At 34.8% G+C, this 19,491-nt stretch overlaps 2 protein-coding genes across 8 annotated transcripts in view; both read left to right on the top strand.

Moving 5' to 3' along the window:
- LOC120430329 (uncharacterized) overlaps positions 1–973 on the top strand; it is a 45,081-nt gene extending 44,108 nt beyond the window's left edge. The window contains exon 2 of the mRNA XM_039595429.2: positions 310–973. Coding sequence (XP_039451363.1) covers positions 310–417 — 108 coding nt within the window. The 3' untranslated portion in view covers positions 418–973. The remainder of the gene's footprint in view (positions 1–309) is intronic.
- LOC120428848 (germinal center kinase 1) overlaps positions 1–19,491 on the top strand; it is a 178,813-nt gene that overhangs the window by 64,023 nt on the left and 95,299 nt on the right. For 2 of the 7 annotated variants that reach the window (XM_052708106.1, XM_052708105.1), the window contains exon 1: positions 9,333–9,660. The exons of 3 other annotated variants lie outside the window; for them this stretch is intronic. The gene's annotated coding sequence lies outside the window, so the exon portion shown is untranslated. Of the gene's footprint in view, positions 1–9,332; positions 9,661–19,491 lie in introns of those variants that run through there. 2 more of the 7 variants (XM_052708107.1, XM_052708108.1) reach the window with 2 other exon arrangements.

The following is a 19,491-nucleotide window of genomic DNA, read 5'->3' as shown; positions in this document are numbered from 1 at the left end:
CAAATATCTCTTTAAGTCGTTACGTCGCAGATCGAATCTGTCAATTAAACAACTGTCTGCCATCTCGGAAATGACTATACTTCTTCACGAAACCAACCCATAATTACAATTTTCCAACGATCACACCTCGTTACAACACTTTACATCATCGCGCTGCAGCAGCAGCTGCTCTCACTCGTCCGAAAATGCCTCTGAATTTCTGCGATCTCAGATTTCCTTCCATTAGTGGCCGCCGCCGCAACCACGACGTCACTTTCTCGAAACAATTTCCTAATCCAAATTTTTGCTCTTTTCTCCCTCTGTTTCCAGGTAAGTCGTGGTCAATCGACGACTGTACGGACCCTTAAGACCCATCATCATCAAGCCGAACTTCCCTTCGTTTGCAAACCGGAGAAGGGGGGGCAGGAATATAATTGATTCCAATCACATCTAATGAAGCAAGCGAAATCACTTCAAACCTTGATGCTGATTGGGGCTCGAAACTTGGCACAGGGTGCGCCTGTGGAAGTCGTGTGTACGGTATGGCGTGTCCGGGGGTGAGGTCACTCCACCAATTAGTCATCAACTGCCCAAGCGCCAAAGCTTGGCGTGGAAGTTTGGCTTTTCAATTGTTAAGGGGGCACACGGTTTCAAACGAGCTGCAGCAGAGTAACCAAATTGTAGTAAGTAAACGCGGAACGCAACGTCGTCGTCGTCGTCGAGGCCGGAAGGAAGAAAGGACGGACCACTCGAACCGTATACTAATTAAATCGGAAAAAATAATTGATTTTTTAACGATCAGCAAACATGGGGCAGCAGCAACCGGTGAGCAAATTTGGTGCTGCACCGTACTGTGGTTTTCAAGCCCGATAGAGATTGTGCATTTTCGATGGCCGGTCGTACTTGCGGTGGTGTCCAACTAGTGATGGAAATTTCTGCGTGGAGGCCGTTCACGTTTGTTTTCACCTAGGATTAACGGTGGTTTCATGCAAAATCAGCCGAAAAAAACGGGTGCACATTCCAACTGGTGGCGATTTCCATCAGTGGAACGTGATGATTTATTCAAAGTTCAATCATCCGGATAGGGGTATCAAATATACACTGAAAAATTGATTGACAAAAAAAAAAAAAAAATTAAGGCTAAAACAGTTTCTATGGATTTTTTTTTTTCAAGCCGAAAAAAGCTGTTAACTCTTTTGATCATCTAAATTTAATTTTTGAAAAAAAATGAATTTGAAATAAAAATAAATAAATAAAATAGAATCTGACTTACAAAATCTCAAATTACAAATTACAAAAATACAAAAATACAAGAATACAAAAATACAAAAATACAAAAATACAAAAATACAAAAATACAAAAATACAAAAATACAAAAATACAAAAATACAAAAATACAAAAATACAAAAATACAAAAATACAAAAATACAAAAATACAAAAATACAAAAATACATAAATACATAAATACAAAAATACAAAAATACAAAAATACAAAAATACAAAAATACAAAAATACAAAAATACAAAAATACAAAAATACAAAAATACAAAAATACAAAAATACAAAAATACAAAAATACAAAAATACAAAAATACAAAAATACAAAAATACAAAAATACAAAAATACAAAAATACAAAAATACAAAAATACAAAAATACAAAAATACAAAAATACAAAAATACAAAAATACAAAAATACAAAAATACAAAAATACAAAAGTACAAAAATACAAAAATACAAAAATACAAAAATATAAAAATACAAAAATACAAAAATACAAAAATACAAAAATACAAAAATACAAAAATACAAAAATACAAAAATACAAAAATACAAAAATACAAAAATACAAAAATACAAAAATACAAAAATACAAAAATACAAAAATACAAAAATACAAAAATACAAAAATACAAAAATACAAAAATACAAAAATATAAAAAAAAACAAAAATACAAAAATACAAAAATACAAAAATACAAAAATACAGAAATACAAAAATACAAAAATACAAAAATACAAAAATACAAAAATACAAAAATACAAAAATACAAAAATACAAAAATACAAAAATACAAAAATACAAAAATACAAAAATACAAAAATACAAAAATACAAAAATACAAAAATACAAAAATACAAAAATACAAAAAATAAAAAAAATACAAAAAATACAAAAAATACACAAAAAATACACAAAAAATACACAAAAAATACACAAAAAATACACAAAAAATACACAAAAAATACACAAAAAATACACAAAAAAATACACAAAAAATACACAAAAAATACACAAAAAATACACAAAAAATACACAAAAAATACACAAAAAATACACAAAAAATACACAAAAAATACACAAAAAATACACAAAAAATACACAAAAAATACACAAAAAATACACAAAAAATACACAAAAAATACACAAAAAATACACAAAAAATACACAAAAAATACACAAAAAATACACAAAAAATACACAAAAAATACACAAAAAATACACAAAAAATACACAAAAAATACACAAAAAATACACAAAAAATACACAAAAAATACACAAAAAATACACAAAAAATACACAAAAAATACACAAAAAATACACAAAAAATACACAAAAAATACACAAAAAATACACAAAAAATACACAAAAAATACACAAAAAATACACAAAAAATACACAAAAAATACACAAAAAATACACAAAAAATACACAAAAAATACACAAAAAATACACAAAAAATACACAAAAAATACACAAAAAATACACAAAAAATACACAAAAAATACACAAAAAATACACAAAAAATACACAAAAAATACACAAAAAATACACAAAAAATACACAAAAAATACACAAAAAATACACAAAAAATACACAAAAAATACACAAAAAATACACAAAAAATACACAAAAAATACACAAAAAATACACAAAAAATACACAAAAAATACACAAAAAATACACAAAAAATACACAAAAAATACACAAAAAATACACAAAAAAAACACAAAAAATACACAAAAAATACACAAAAAATACACAAAAAATACACAAAAAATACACAAAAAATACACAAAAAATACACAACAAATTCTTAGTGAAATCTTTCAAAAACAAATACTTCTAAACTTAACATGTTACAATTAATTTTTTGGTTTTGTTTTACTTGGCAAGATTTTTTCAAATCTCTCGATATAAATATTTTCGGAATATAAAAATAGAGCCTAACATTTCAAAAGGCCGTCATTTGTTTTTTGAGGCCTTTTGAAATTTTTTTTTGATTAAAAGGATTGGATAATACCTCAAAAAAAATATTTTACGTTTTAAAACGGAACAAACATAAATATTTTTAGAAAAAGACACTTAAAATAAAATTAAAAATTGAAAAAAAATGCTTGAAAAATGCCTAAAATTGACTTTTGGCTAAAAAAAGAAATGATTTGCAAATTTAATTTTGCTTTAAAAAAAAACATTTTTTGAAATTATTTTAGTGTACATTTTCAACAGTTGTGAAAAGTCATGAATTTTATAATAGTTTATAAATCAGTGAATTTTTGATCGATGTTTCTCTGTGACTCAAAAGTTGGCTTTTGAAAACATAATAAAATTTAAAAAAGGGACCATCCATAAACCACGTGGACACTTTTTTGGGAATCTGTTTCAGCCCCCCCCCCCCTCGCCCTCGTGGACAATCACCATACAACCCGGAGTTGACGGAGATTACCCAGTAGTCAGTTTGTCATTGAAATGTCAACAAACTACTAAGCTGTCCATTTGAAATTCATAAATTATTATTCTAACTGAATCCAAAATTTGCACAACCTTCCCCTACCAAAGCACCGATATGAATAAAATGGATCACTTAACGAGAACCGATAAAATTAAAGTCAATTCCCTCCCAGAACGCAGCGGAGAACTAACCGTTCGGCAAACACGGAAACCCGATAAAAATGGTAATGTTCTGCTGATACACATCGCGTCAACCTGACTGTGCGTGTGTGTGTGCCAATGTGCCGTGACCGAGTGTAACCGAGTGTCAATCGCGCAGCCCACATTATGGATTGACAATTGCCTCCGCGCCGTTCTGCGTGGGTGCCCTCCCCTACCCCGAAAACGTTGCTTCACTCGTTCGGAATGTGACAGTAACGAATTCGCGCGCGATAAAAATCCTAGCCACCGAATGTCAACAAAGCGTTCGATCGTGACAGGAAAATGAATCGCGACCGAGTTGAGTTAGGTTGAGAATTTCAAATTGAAAAACTTAAATCAATCATAAACACACTGAAAGGAGGTCCTTCAACCGTTTCGATTAATAACCCAAGTCCGTCCACGTCCGTCCAGGTTGATAACTGACTCAAGCTGGGGGAAACCTCGACCTGCTCCAACTGACACACAATCGTTCACACAGAGTCGGAGGGATTGGCCGGTTCTGGCTTCCACCACTCAACTCGATTGTTTTCCATTCGTTGACATTATAATTGAGGCAGTCACCGCTATTCAAATACAGCCAAAGGTAGAGAGGCACTAGTGAGGGTGGTGATGGGAAGAGTGTGATGCTATTTCGCTCTAAACAGAACTGCGACGCCACGAACCTCTGGTGTGATGTGTTTGTAAACAGTAGAGATGCTAAGGTGAAACGGGACGCCAGTTCTTGGATAACTTTTATTCAACGTGAACTCTGAACTCGACATACTGCTTGCTATTGACCTATCTAAAGTCTGTAAAAAAAAACAGAGCTTTGTAAGTTATAGCTGCATCTAAAAACTCGGGTCGTTGTTTCAATATGGCGCTGCCTTCCCGTTTCACCTTAAGGGAAAACTCACTTAAATTGTGCAAAAAACACTTTTTGAATTATTTGAAGTGCTGGAAGTCTTAAATTTTGAACACCACAACAATTCTGCTAGTATCGTGAGCCAAACCCGCAATCACATCAATCCGATCCTCAAACAGAGCGCTCTTTTCATAACTGCAATTCTCAGCACTGAGTGTGAAAGAGACAGACCGAGAGTAATAGAGAAGCAAGAGAAGACAGTGGCGACGTCATTCAATTCTGTATGCAAATCACGTTTACCGTATCGTACTCTTGCTGGAAGTCCAGCTAACCCCAGCGTTGAGGTTTGTGTCCATTTGGGGTTATACCGTAGAGGTTCCAAATACGACTAAAAATTTCGTTGAAAACAAATAAATAAAAATATTTCTTTGATAATTAGATTGCACTCTCTTGACACACTCTGCAATAGCGACAACTTGCCAAAGGGAATTTAGGCAGATGACGTTTTGTCACTCTTAAATGCCCGTCTACTATTTACATTTTTGGTTATAACTCCGGGCTCCGGCAACCTACTTCAACCAAATTTCGTGACAATGCAAAATGAATTATTTTGTTTTTAAATCTGACAACCCTGCCATGAGGTATTTTTGGATAAAATTGCCATATAAATATGAAACATGCATCAGACCATATTTTAATTCTACCAATCGTATCATCCACTTAACGCCCGATACAAACCCATAAACTCAGATAAAACCAGACACTCCTACAGAGAGCTAGAACAAGCCCCACGATCATCCATCGGATGTTGTTACTGGGTTGTGCCATACCCCGTTCTGTGTCGTAGTCGTTGTCGATCGTGTTGTGGCGCTGATCTACAACCATCATAACAACAACACAGCCGAACAACATCGGAAAAAATAACTTCTCGTTTTCACTGCTACTCGCTCTCGCTCTCTTCTCCAGCACACGCAAACTATATTCGCGTGGCAGACGACGTGCAACGTGCACAATTCGGGTTGTGATCTGCGCGAGAGAAGAGTACAGACAACGAGTTGTTGTCTCTACCTTGCTGGAGCGTGTACGTGCCACGGCTCGCTGAACTCTCCTCTTCGGTATCGCTGCCGTTGTTGTTGAGGTCTCTAGCCTATTGGCTCTCGGGGGCTACAACAGCTTCGAACGTTGGGACGTGCAAATGTTTTCGCGTGCTCTATGGGTCGCGCTCGGAATCGGTTCGGTCGATGCGCGAGATGTTGTTGGTTGTACCTGTAGGGATGCTTAAAAGCCTAGATTTTATTTTGATTTTTTCTCAAATATTAATTCTTGACTTTTTTTTGATAAGGTCCTATAAACAAATGTAAACATTGAGTGTATCCCGCTTACTCCGATGGACTTTGACATAAGGTGTGAAAGGGATACACTCAATGTTTACATTTGTTTATAGGACCTTATCAAAAAAAAGTCAAGAATTGCTTTTGAATATTGGAAGAATTCATCTGTATAATAATATTTTAACATTCGATTGGAAACTATTTGAAATGCATTGCATACGTTTTATTTCAATTAAACCGTGCGCTTTTGGACATTCTACAAATTTAGTTTTTTAGGGACCACAAACTAAATTAAATACATAATTTTTGGAAACATTTTTTTTTCTTGTTCTTAATTTTTTTTTTGTTTTCTCTAAAAATTATTGTCAACAATATATAATTCGTCTAGACAAATGGTTACGTACAAGGCTTGGTACAGATCTCCATATTCTTTTTTTAAATCAAAAATGTGATATTTTTTTATTTTTGAGTAATCTTTCAATATAACATGTAATGTAAAGTTGAATTTCATCAAAAAATTATCGTAAAACTATTTTTCTGTTTCATTTTTCAACATTCCTCAATATTAAAAAAAAAACACTTTAAGTTTGGCAATATTTTCATAGTGAATGTTTCAAAATGTTGAATGTTTATTTAAATTATTGCAAACATTTTGCCAAAATTCTAGTAATCTACTAACAACTGAAAACTCATAATTTTTAAAATTTAGTGTTTTTTTTTAATACAAAAATCAAAACTTACGATTTTTTATATGAAAAATAGAAACATGTTTTTATCTTTTTTTAAAATAAAGTTCTTGAAAATCGGCCTTCGTCATGCACACGGGACCGCTTTAATGAGTCTTCACCAAAATTTTGAGCCGATTTTTTTTTTTTTTGAAACTGCTAACTTAAAATAGCTATATCTCGGTAATGATACAACCAAATGTCTTAAAATTTGTGTTGGTAATAGATGAAAATGTATATTGTAATGCCCTGAAAACAGATTTAAAAAAAAGTTTAAATGTATGTAATCCCTTAATATGTTGAATAAATATACAACTTGCTCTATGCAAAACATGTTGAATACCAATGGTGTTTTAAACTCTGGGACTATCTAGTTTAGATAGATTTTTACTAAAAATTCTCTAAAATACAAAAAAAAACATTGATGCATTTTTTGGTAAAAATGCCTTCAAAGATGTAATGCTTTGTGATAATATAATTCGCGTATTATTATTTGATTTTTCAACTTCTTAAATTTAAGCAAAATTAAAATAAATTCAGCTTATGAAAATTCTTTAAAATTTTAGAAAATTTAGCTCAAGTGAATATTGTAAAGTGAATATTTTGTGCCAGGGGGTAATGTTTTGTATCTAGCACTTTTGATATTTTTCATAATCGTTCTTAAATAACACATTTTGCATTTATTTTAAGCAGTTTTCAGAATTCCGTGACATTGTAATAAAATTCCAATGTTTTTCTTTTTTCATGCCGCGAAATTTAATTTTTTTTGCCGTGAAAAATCAATAGCCGTAGTTATGATGTATAAATCATTTTGTGATACTTTTTTGCTTATTTGCTTTACGAAAATTTGGTTTGATATTTAAAATTATTTCTATTGTTTTCACAACAAGTTGGGAATTTGAAAATGCAAATTTCAACCATTGTTTTCAAAATTTTGAAACAAAATGCTTTTTACATTCTGGAGTATTTTTTTTGAAAAGATTTAATAAACCAAATTTTCAGTTTTTGCTTTTTGGGTGTTTTTGAAACCGCCTTGAGTCAGGGGTATTAATCAAGAGTTTTTTTTTTAAATGTCCTATAAGCTTTTGTGTTTCATTTGTTTATGTTTATATGACCTATTACTCTGGAAATAAACAGTTAAGAGTGAGTGAAAAGCTGAGAATTTTGTTTTGTAAAATCTTGCAAAATATTATTGTACGCCTTATCTGCAAAAATAATAATAATAATAATAATGCACGAATGCTGAAAATATTTGTGATATTCAGTTTCTGGAAATTTTAGCTTTAATCTATGCATTTATGAAAATACATTTTTTATCTAATATTTTAATTTTTACGGGTTTAACTATTTTAAAAAAATCCGATTTGTCACGTATTGTTGCAATTTGTCTGAAAAAACCATTGCAAAATACATTTAATGATTAAAATCATTGTTCAAGCGCCAATTGTCAATAAAAGTTTTAATGTTTTGATACTGTTTTTTTTGCTCCTTGATCCTATTTTAACGAAATTTTGGAGGGATTCTTCCTTCATTAAAGAATTGATAAATAAATAAAAGTCATACTTCAAAAAATTACTTTGGATCTTAATTTGTAAAGAACTTATTATTTAAATCATCAATTTTAGAATTTTACTTAAAATTAACGCCAATGAAAAAAAAAATATTGGTATAACGGTCAAAATTTAAGATGATGATTCAAATTCGATTCAGGATTAATATGAAATAAAGTGTAGAAAATTTTGTTTATACTTTGAGATTCAGGTTGATTACAATAGTTTTTCTTGGTTGATTTAACATTTTTTACATTCCGTGAAATTGGGTGTAAAGGAATTCTGGTCCCCGTAAAATTTGCTACTTTTGAGCGTGAAAAATCACTTAGCTTGCTGATAATCATAACGCCGCAGAGGGCGCGAAAAAAAAAAGTTGACAGTTTTACAGCGGAATTGCAAAAAATACTATTCAAACGATTTTTTTGGATTTGAAAAAAAAGTGTTATAAGCAATTCGTTTCAAAATTCGATTTTTTCAGCACTCTTCGTATTTATTAAACTAAGCAGAGCATTGCCATTTTGCAGCTTTTCGCATATTATGTGCATGTTGGTCGAGATATATCCAATTTAGTAAAATAAAATTCGGCTCTCTTAAAAATTCTACATATCACAAATCTAAACCTACTAAATATCTGAGTTCCAAAACAAAACTCAAGTCCACGGGGAGTGAAGATTTCCTATGACACCCCCACCTCCACGTGGGCACGTCGTCGCGCAACAACAACCAGCCGCGCCGCGCGCCTTCGTTCGAGTTCGCGTTCGATATGTTGATGAACCAACTTGGGGGGAGACGATGGAGGTGGAGTTGCGGTATGGAGCCCAGGTAGACTTCCAACAACAACAACACACTATTAAGTCGACGATGCAGTTGGCGGCGTGAAAGAGAGCGAGGACGCTAGACCGAGTAGTGTGAGAGCGAGTTGGGACGACTTGCTGTGAGTGGGAGCAAGAAGTAGACGCGATCGGTTGGTTCGCGAAGGAAAGAGATAACCAATTATAAAGTGTATTTTGTAAAATTAATGAAAAAATATGTAGCGAGAGAGAGGAGACGCGGGCCGGCGGCCGATTTCGGTGGAGAGCCGCCAGTTTTCAGTTTGGAGCCGAACGTTCAGCGGGAACGTAGAGTTGTTGATCAGCGCGCGCGCGACCGAGACGATCATAGCTGAGGATCCGCGTATCGGTTGTTTTCTAAGGTGTGCGCATCGATTAGCATTCTCGGAACGGTTGACATTTTTTTCACAAGTGTGGGAAGGGAACATCTTTAATAAGAAAAAAGAAGAAGACGTGCTGGCAAAGGTGTGTTTCGAGGTGTTTATTTCGGGGAGGAATATCTCAAAGAGTGTGCTGAAGAATAGCTGGAAGATCCGTTGGAATTCGGCCGTCCGTGATACGGTGTGCAAAGTGATTTGGGGAATATAAAAGCGTAAAGAGAGTCGAGTTGTGTACCGTATCGCTTCGGTTGGAGTTGGAGGAGACCTCGACTCGACAACGTGTGATAATTGTGGGAAGATTTATGTTTTTCACCAAACGGATCTAGCGGATCTTCTGCGGTTCTTGGAGTTGAGTCCCCCGAGAGATAGAGAGAGGGTGGGAGGAAGAAGCAGTGGAACTCATTGTTCTCGACGGTGGACGTTGTCGTCGTCGTCGTAGCGTTGCTATGGAAAACAATGAAACTATGTTAGGCCCCTGGCAGCATGGAACATGGAGCATAGGCTCGCCGAAGGAAATGAAAAATATACGAGCGGTCCCCCCGTGATAGTAGAAGTGATAGTTGATAGTATGGAGGGAATGTGGCCGGGCTCTCCGGCGCATGAAACGGTGAAACTAGCTTACGGTTGGGGCTACCAGAGCCGGCTGCAATAATTCCATGTCAAAAACATGAAATGGTGGTGTTTTCGCAATATATTTCCGAGAATTCATGCCAGGTTTTTTTTAGGTATTTTTGAAATCTGTCTTGGGGAACTTGACGTATTCAAGTTAAAAATTCATTTTACAATATCAATAATATCCGGACAGTAGTTGAATTTCTTATGTGTGTAGAAAATTCGAACAAACATGAGGAAAGAGCGAATAAGCATTAAAAAATTGATTTGTTTGCTTTTCATGAAATTCGAAGGTTAAAATTTGAAAATATGAATTTGAGTTAAAATAACACAAATCCCTTTTAAATTTTCAATTGAAGCACAGTCATAGATAATTTAGGTAAGGATTTTTATGGAAGTTTTGTCCAAATATTACTTGTATAGATTTACGGTTTTTACTTTTAATTTCTCAAGGGATTTTCCATATTATTTAACAGATTGATTATATTTGTCCTTTGTGTTTAACTCGAACTTTTTTGTATGTTTTCAAAAAAAAAAAAATTGATTATAAAATAAAACGAAATCATCAAGTTTTAAATATATAAAGGTTATGTTATTGAATCCCCTATTACTATTTTTTTTTATTTAGTTTTCCTGTCTTCAGAAGTTCATTTTGAGAAACTTTTGCTGTACGAATAACTTTCCTGTCTAATTTTCTTCTTGTTTGTATTTGCATTTAGTTTCAGCTACTTTTATATATTTTGCTAAATTAATATTGTTAACCTCTAAGTTGAAAAAATGCGTTTGAAGCAAAGTCAGAGAAATTTATAAAAGAAATTACTACAATCTTACCTTAACTTAAAATATAGAGAATGTTAGTCCAAAAAGGCAATAATTGAATCCTAAAAACTGACTTTTCAAAACATTACATTGCCACATAAAACAAATCAAACCTCCAAATTAATTTCCTTGGAAATTTCATAGTTTTTTTTTATTCATTTTTATTCTTTTAAAAAAATAAAATTGGTTGTTAAAAGTTTTTTGTGATTTTGGTAGATGGTTATAATATTTTTAATTTGATTTATTAGAATCTTAAGCTGCCGCAGTTTTGATTACTATTTGTGAAATTCATAGACAGAACAATATTTTAAAGTTGAATTAAATTATTTTAAAAAAATGCTTGTAGATTTCTACCAAATTATTAACAAATTATTAGTTAGTTTCAAACAGCTTAAAAATATTAGATTTCGAAGGTTTTTTTTTAGATACTTTTTCCTTCTGTTGGCAAATCCATTGTTAGAATATCCAATTACATCAAAATGAACTATAGTACAAATCATAGTTGGAAGGTACTCCAAAACTCTATTAGGTTATAAGAATTACGAAATTGTGAGTTGATTATTTACTAATAAAAACTAATTGAATTGAATTGAAAAAATATTAGTTAAAACGTGAAAACATTAATTTTTCCTTCCACAATTTGTATTTATGCAAATGTTTAAATTAAATTTGTTACAGTAAAAAATGTTATGTTTTAACTATTTGCTTATACAAATCAATTCTTTTTTGAATATTCTTTCAATTTAAAAAAAACGTATGTTCAATTTTTACAGTTCCAACACAATAAAAATTTTATGAAACTTAACGTTTTATTTTTTATCGCTGGGAATTGTTTTACTTCATTCTTTTATTTTTTAAACTCTTTAGTGACTGCATTTTACAATTATTAATTAATGTTTTTAAATGGCTATCTTCTCTTTTTACTGCATAATTATTGGTTCACTTAAATTATTTCCTAAAAAGTCTAATTTAAATATTAGATAAATATAGTAAATTAAATCATTGTTTTGAAAAAGCTTAAAAATAAAAAAAAAATCTTTTCTTATCTAATGGTTGTAAATCTTCTACTTTAAGATATCAAGGAAATTTGGTATAATTGATAAAAAAAATCTTGAATCATTTTTTTCAATGATTCATAGAGTTTTTAGGTATAATGAGTCAGATTTGTCTTACTTTTTGCCGTTTGCCATTTTTTCAATTACCACTGCAAAATATTTTGATGATAATTTCAGTTTGGTTTGTTTAGATTTATAAAAAATGCTTCACTTTAATAGCGCTTAGTATTTAGAATTAAGCAAGCTTCCCTGCACCGTGCGGTACACGCGGTTCACTTGTACCTCGGGTTTGCTTTGCGCCTGCTTTGTTCGGTTTACACCCGTACCCGACTCACACGAACCGAGGTTTTTTGGTTCATCGTACCAGCGCACCACGACACTCTCGGTTCGCCGCGTCGGTTTTGTGTCTGGCACTCACCCATGGCATGAACGTGCCGTGGTACGCGCTGGCGGTACAAAACGGGTTCAATACCACGACACGTACCACGGCACGCTGGGTTCATGCCATGGGTGAGTGCCAGACACAAAACCGATGGGGCGAGCCGAGAGTGTCGTGGTGCGCTGGTACGATGTACCAAGATACCAATACACAAATGGGTTCAGGCACGTACCGAAGCTAGAAAACCAAACCCGCGGTGTGCGTTTGCCTTGGCGCATGGGAAGCTTGGAATTAAGTGTTAAACTTAATATATTCCATTGCGAATGTACCTACTTTTGCATTTTTTAAACTTTATTTTTATTTTTGATGTCATGTCAAATTACTATTTTGTGAAAGTAATTAATCATTTCTCATGTAGCTTGCACCATAAAAAAAATGTATGATTTAATATGATAATCAAATGCTATGTTTTCTTATCCCGGATTTCCTTTGTCAAACATATGAAAAAGTAACTTTCAAGTTTCAAAAAACATTAAATCGGGAATTTTTCTGGTACTTTTGTACCCGACCCTCTCCGATTTCAATGAAACTTTGCAGAAATGTTATCCTAGGCCTATATAAGCCATTTTTGTGTATATGGAGCCAATTGCACTCGAAAATAACTTTTGAGAAGGGCGTAAGTTATTTAAATATTTTTGTATTTTGTAATTTAAATATTGCTGTATCTCGAAGCCGTTGCATCGTATCAAAAAAATGTTTCAAAATGTTTGAGGATATAGCCTAAGATGTAACAAAAAGACTCAATGTAGTTTTTGGCAATTTCTTTATGACAGACTTGATTTTTCGGTCTCGTAAATATTTTTACCGGAAAGCTCGTCCAATTTCCCATAAGTTTACCTTATGACTTGATATGCCTCTTAATATTAATGAATTCATAAAATATATCCCGTCTTCTTCTGATATCCCAGAAATTCAAAAAGATTCATTCCAAGAATTCAAATTTTATAAAAAGATTAAATCTGCTTGAAACAGCCTCTTTTAATAAAAATAATAATACGAAAATAAACGTTATACAATGTAATCTTAACAGTTATCAATCGATTGCACAAGTCTTCTAAACCAAAATTAAAATTTTAGAAAATGTTTTTTTCGCCCCTGATTTTATGGGGAAATTTTGAAGAAGAGGGATTTTGGGAAACAAAAGTTGATATCAAATTTACTTTGGTCTTTGAGAAGTGAGTTTTTCATTGTAGAACAAAAAATATTCAGTATGGCGTGACTTTTCAAGGAAAAATTTGAGTATTGGAGAAATTACTTTATTAACGGTGAAATGATAGAAGACCAGTACAAAAGATCCTCAACTTGAATGAAATTTCAACAAAATAATCAAAATTGAACAAATAACTGCCACTTTCTGCTTTTGACATGGAATAACCCCAACTTGAACCACATCGACCGGCAGTAAACAGCACAAACAAAAATTTAAAAACAAAACAACACAAAATAAAAGAAGAAGCTCCCGTACAAAAAACCGTATGTAAATACGCGAAAGAAAAGTTTTGTTTTTCTGCTCGTCGTCGTCGTCTCGCCATAAACGTGTGCTGCTGCTGCTGCTCCTAAAGCGTTTTGCGTTGCGTAGTTTTAGTTTAGTATGTGCTCTAAATATCGCGCCTCCTAGCCTCCACGTGGCTCAAACTGTGCATTGTGGGGCTCGCTCATCTGCACAACCAGCAGCGCAGTATTTCGTCGAAATGGTTTTCTAGGCGGTGGAAAAAGGGCTTTGGTGAAATAGTGAAATTAGTTTTGTGTACTTTACTGGCTGGTAAAGGGAGTGAAAAACGTAAAAAATCGAGGAAAACAGAGTATCATCTTTCAATGGCCAGAACCTGAGCTAGTGCTAGTTGTGGAGATCTCCGTCTGAAGCAACAACCTCATCGAGAAAAAAGCTATAATTTTGCATATTGTTTCAATCTCGAAGACCCGAGTTTCGTCCACCGTTGTGGGGCTAGTTGCTGGCGAAAGTCAATATGGTTCGGGTTGAAACTGAACGAAAAAAAACTTCGGTCAGAGCTTGCAAGCTGGCAAGGTTTTCTCTAATTTTGGCCAGGCGCATAATTGCAGAACGTTTTGTGCAATTATTTGAATCGAAAGAGAAATGAAAATCGAAACACGATCGGCGAACGAAAAAAAAAACCAAGAAAAAGCTACGTAAAAATAACTGTGTGTGACAGGTGGTTGTGAAGTATTTTCCCTCTCTCGCTCTTTTCTATCTTTCTTATGTTTTATTTGCTAATGCAAGTTGATTGATTTGGCTTGGAGCTAGTCAACCTTGAAAATGAGTGGAAACTTTTGGATGGAGTTGATCAAGTGGATTGACTAAGTTGGTGGTCTTGCGTTGTGTACATTTGAATTTCACCCCTGTTTTTCTTTCTCTGGCTTATTGTTGATGTTTTAATTTACTTTTGATTTGAAGATGAAGCTTCGCATTTAATTTTTACAGACAATTTTAGTCACAAAATAAATAAATAATTGCCCTGTTTTTATTTTGAAATGAGTCTCAAACTCATGGCATTGTTTCCAGAATATCAATCATGCCTCACTGTAAAAAAAAGTTGAATTTTAAAGGGTTGAAAAAATTAATGATAAAATGGTTGAATATTACTATTTCTGTGTAATTGTACATAAACTCGTGTTTAAAAAGTCGAATTCTACAGAAGCTAAATAAAATTTCATTGGATCCGGGTGAAAAAAAAAAACAACCATGAAATTTACAACCTTCCACAATTTTTTTTTTTGTGTTGAACTATGTTTTGCTATAAGCCAAACAAAAAACAATTCTTCTGCAATGTGAGCTGGAATTGATTAAAATGGTTTCTTTTTTATGTGGAATTTGTGAAAAACGTTGTAAATCGCCATTTTTGAGACTATGGACCACTTTTATGGCAAACATTAGGCTTGATCAGAGCACCTTATTTTTTGATTCCATAAGTTCATGAAGGATTTTGAGTAAAGAAATAGTCGAATATTACCTTTTTTGTAATTGTTATCTCAAATATATATTTTTTGCAATTCCGTCGTGAAACTATTTACTTTTCCTGTCATTCTCGAACGACGAAACTGTCTAGTTTTCTCTACCAAAAATAATTGAATCGAATAGAAACACTTTTCAACATTATTTTGATTTAGATGGTGGATTGTCCAAATACATGGACATTTGACTTTCAATTCCATGCAAAAGACTTGTTTCGGGATTGCAAAAAACGAGTTCCAACTCGTTGCAAAACATGATTTTTTCAGCACGCGTCGTATTTATTCAACTCGGTGAATCTCGTTGGATAAATGTACGACTCGTGCTGAAAAAATCTTCTTTTTGCAACATGTTGCATAAGCTTCTATTAAAATACAATCCAGACTCGGTTATCCGAAGCCTTGATAATCGGAAGCTCGATTATCCAAAGTTTTGTATAAGTGGATACTCAAATCATAAAAGCAAAAAAACAATTCATGTTTTTGTTTTATTTTCTTACTTTTAACATCATATTTGAATTCTGCGATCCCATGTTAGTTAAAATTTAATTGTTCATTGCCTTTTAAATTACAAAATGCTTTTTTTTTTAAATTTAATCACCGCCATTTTGGCCGCCATCTTGAATTCAAAAATTCTAAATCACTTCAGAGTAGTCATACGTGGGTCATACGTGAGCTCAACAAACAAAAATAATACAAGAAAAAAATCTTTTCGTTATTCGATTATCCGAATTTTTCTGAGGACTTTGGATAATCGAGTTTGGACTGTAGTTAAATTCAACAGAAACTGATAAAAATTGCACCAGTTGCTAATACGAATTACTCTTTTTTTTTTTAAATAAAATCTATCTCTTTTACCAGATATAATATTATCATCACTATTTCTGTGTGGACTTCCAAATATCAATACTTTTTATGCTTCCAAGTTTTCGTATTTTCTAACCAAAACGAAATTGGTTTCAATTTAAGTTTTTATTAGATGATAATTAGTTTAAATTATAAAAAAAATAATATATCTTTTGGATTTAGTCCGTTAATGAAGTTGCATTTAATTACAGTCAAACCTCGTATAAGAGCGCCTCGCATATGCAACTTTGCATATACGAGTCATTCCACCTGATTCGGTTTTGTCGCAAGAGTTGCATATGCGAGGTACAGGGCTTATGGGATTTTGGCTATATGGGAGACATGGCCTATATTGTTATAAAAAATCATCTTAACTATGCAAATTTGTAGTGTTTTGGAATCGTTATGAAGTCAGCTATACAGCTACACCAAATTTACAAGGTTTACGATATTCTAGGTCATCCGAAACTTCCTCAAGTTAAGGCCTATGTGCTCACCGCCGTAAAAGTATGAGGTAGGCGATTGTGACTGTGGCTTTTGACCTCAGATCATATCCATGTAGCCTCAGGGAGGTTCAAGGACTAGTGTACCAATGTGTGGTGATGTTCTGGGTCTCCTGTAGAGTCCTAGAATTTACGGCCGATGGGTCTACCGCCGTAACAAGATAGAGGTCAGTGGTTTTTGACCTCAGATCATATCCAGATAGCCTCAGGGAGGTTCAGGGACTAGTCTACCGATATGTGGTGATGTTTTGGGTCTTCTGTAGAGTCCCGAGAGTTACGACCGATGGGTCTACCACCGTAACAAGATAGAGGTCGGAGGTTTTTGACCACAGATCATATCCGAATAGCCTCAGGGAGGTTCAGGGACTAGTCTACCGATATGTGGTGATGTTCTAGGTCTTCTGTAGAGTCCCGGGAGTTACGACCGATGGATCTACCGCCGTAACAAGATAGAGGTCAGTGGTTTTTGATCTCAGATCATATCCGAATAGCCTCAGGGAGGTTCAGGGACTAGTCTAGCGATGTGTGGTGATGTTCTGGGTCACCTGTAGTGTCCTGGGAGTTACGGCCGATGGGTCTACCGCCATAACAAGATAGAGGTTGAAGGTTTTTGTTCTCAGATTATATCCAGATAGCCTCAGGGAGGTTCAGGGACTAGTCTACCGATATGTGGTGATGTTCTAGGTCTTCTGTAGAGTCCCGGGAGTTACGTCCAATGGGTCTACCGCCGTAACAAGATAGAGGTCAGTGGTTTTTGACCTCAGATCATATCTGGATAGCCTCAGGGAGGTTCAGGGACTAGTCTACTGATATGTAGTGATGTTCTGGGTCTTCTCTAGAGTCCCGGGAGTTACGACCGATGGGTCTACCGCCGTAACAAGATAGAGGTCAGTGGTTTTTTACCTCAGATCATATCCGGATAGCCTCAGGGAGGTTCAGGGACTAGTCTACCGATATGTGGTTATGTTCTAGGTCTTCTGTAGAGTCCCGATTCTATTCGGATAGCTTCAAAGAGGTTCGGAGACTAGTAAACGTATATCTGAAGATGTTCTAGGTCATCTATAGATAGAGTTCCTGGAGTTACGGGCACTAAGGCCGTAACTCCAGAGAGTCTCCAAAATTCCCTGAAGGTATCCGGATGAGCCTGTTATAAAACTAACGACCTTTGTCTTGTTACGGCGGTAAACTAATGGACCGTAACTCCTGGAATTCTTTAGAAGACCCCGATCATCACCACATTCTGGAAGACTAGTCCCTGAACTACCCTGAGGCTATCCGGATATGTTGTGAAGTCAAAAACTACCGACCTCTGCCTTTTAACGACGGTAGATCTTCCGGCCGTAACTTCCAGAACTCTACAGATGACTTAGAACCTCCAACCTCTATCTTGTTACGGCGGTAGACCCATCGGTCGTAACTCCCGGGACTCTACAGAAGACCCAGAACATCACCACATATCGGTAGACTAGTCCCTGAACCTCCCTGAGGCTACCTGGATATGATCTGAGGTCAAAAACCCCCGACCTCTATCTTGTTACGGCGGTAGACCCATCGGTCATAACTCCCGGGACTCTACAGAAGACCCAAAACATCACCACATATCCGTAGCCTAGTCCCTGAACCTCCCTGAGGCTATCCGGATATGATCTGAGGTCAAAAACCATTGACCTCTATCTTGTTACGGCGGTAGACCTATCGGTCATAACTCCCGGGACTCTACAGAAGACCCAAAACATCACCACATATCCGTAGCCTAGTCCCTGAACCTCCCTGAGGCTATCCGGATATGATATGAGGTCAAAAACCATTGACCTCTATCTTGTTACGGCGGTAGACCCATCGGTCATAACTCCCGGGACTCTACAGAAGACCCAAAACATCACCACATATCGGTAGACTAGTCCCTGAACCTCCCTGAGGCTATCGGGATATGATCTGAGGTCAAAAACCTCCGACCTCTATCTTGTTACGGCGGTAGACCCATCGGTCGTAACTCCCGGGACTCTACAGAAGACCCAGAACATCACCACATATCGGTAGACTAGTCCCTGAACCTCCCTGAGGCTACATGGATATGATCTGAGGTCAAAAACCACAGTTACAATCGCTACCTCATACTTGTACGGCGGTGAACACATAGGCCTTAACTTGAGGATGTTTCGGATGACCTAGAACATCGTAAACCTTGTAAATTTGGTGTAGCTGTATAGCTGACTTCATAACGATTCCAAAACACTACAAATTTGCATAGTTAAGATGATTTTTTATAACAATATAGGCCATGTCTCCCATATAGCCAAAATCGCATAAGCTGGGTCTCGTGGCGCAGGGGTAGCGGCTTCGGCTGCCGATCCCGATGATGCTATGAGACGCGGGTTCGATTCCCGCCTTATCCACTGAGCTTCTATCGGATGGTGAAGTAAAAACGTCGGTCCCGGTTTCTCCTGTCTCGTCAGAGGCGCTGGAGCAGAAATCCCACGTTAGAGGAAGGTCATGCCCCGGGGGGCGTAGTGCCAATAGTTTCGTTTTCCCATAAGCTCTGTACCTCGCATATGCGTGCTTCGCATAAGAAACCCCCATATGAGTTGCATATGCGAGGTTTAACTGTATAGGGTGACTTTGATAGTCGCAGTGTTTTTTTTAATAATGAATTATTTAAAGTGTTACAAGTTTAC

This window comes from Culex pipiens, chromosome 2, assembly GCF_016801865.2.
Source record: "Culex pipiens pallens isolate TS chromosome 2, TS_CPP_V2, whole genome shotgun sequence".
NCBI classification, from domain to species: Eukaryota; Metazoa; Arthropoda; class Insecta; order Diptera; family Culicidae; genus Culex; species Culex pipiens.
Note: the sequence above shows the minus strand (reverse complement) of the source record. Positions and strands in the feature narration are given on the sequence as shown.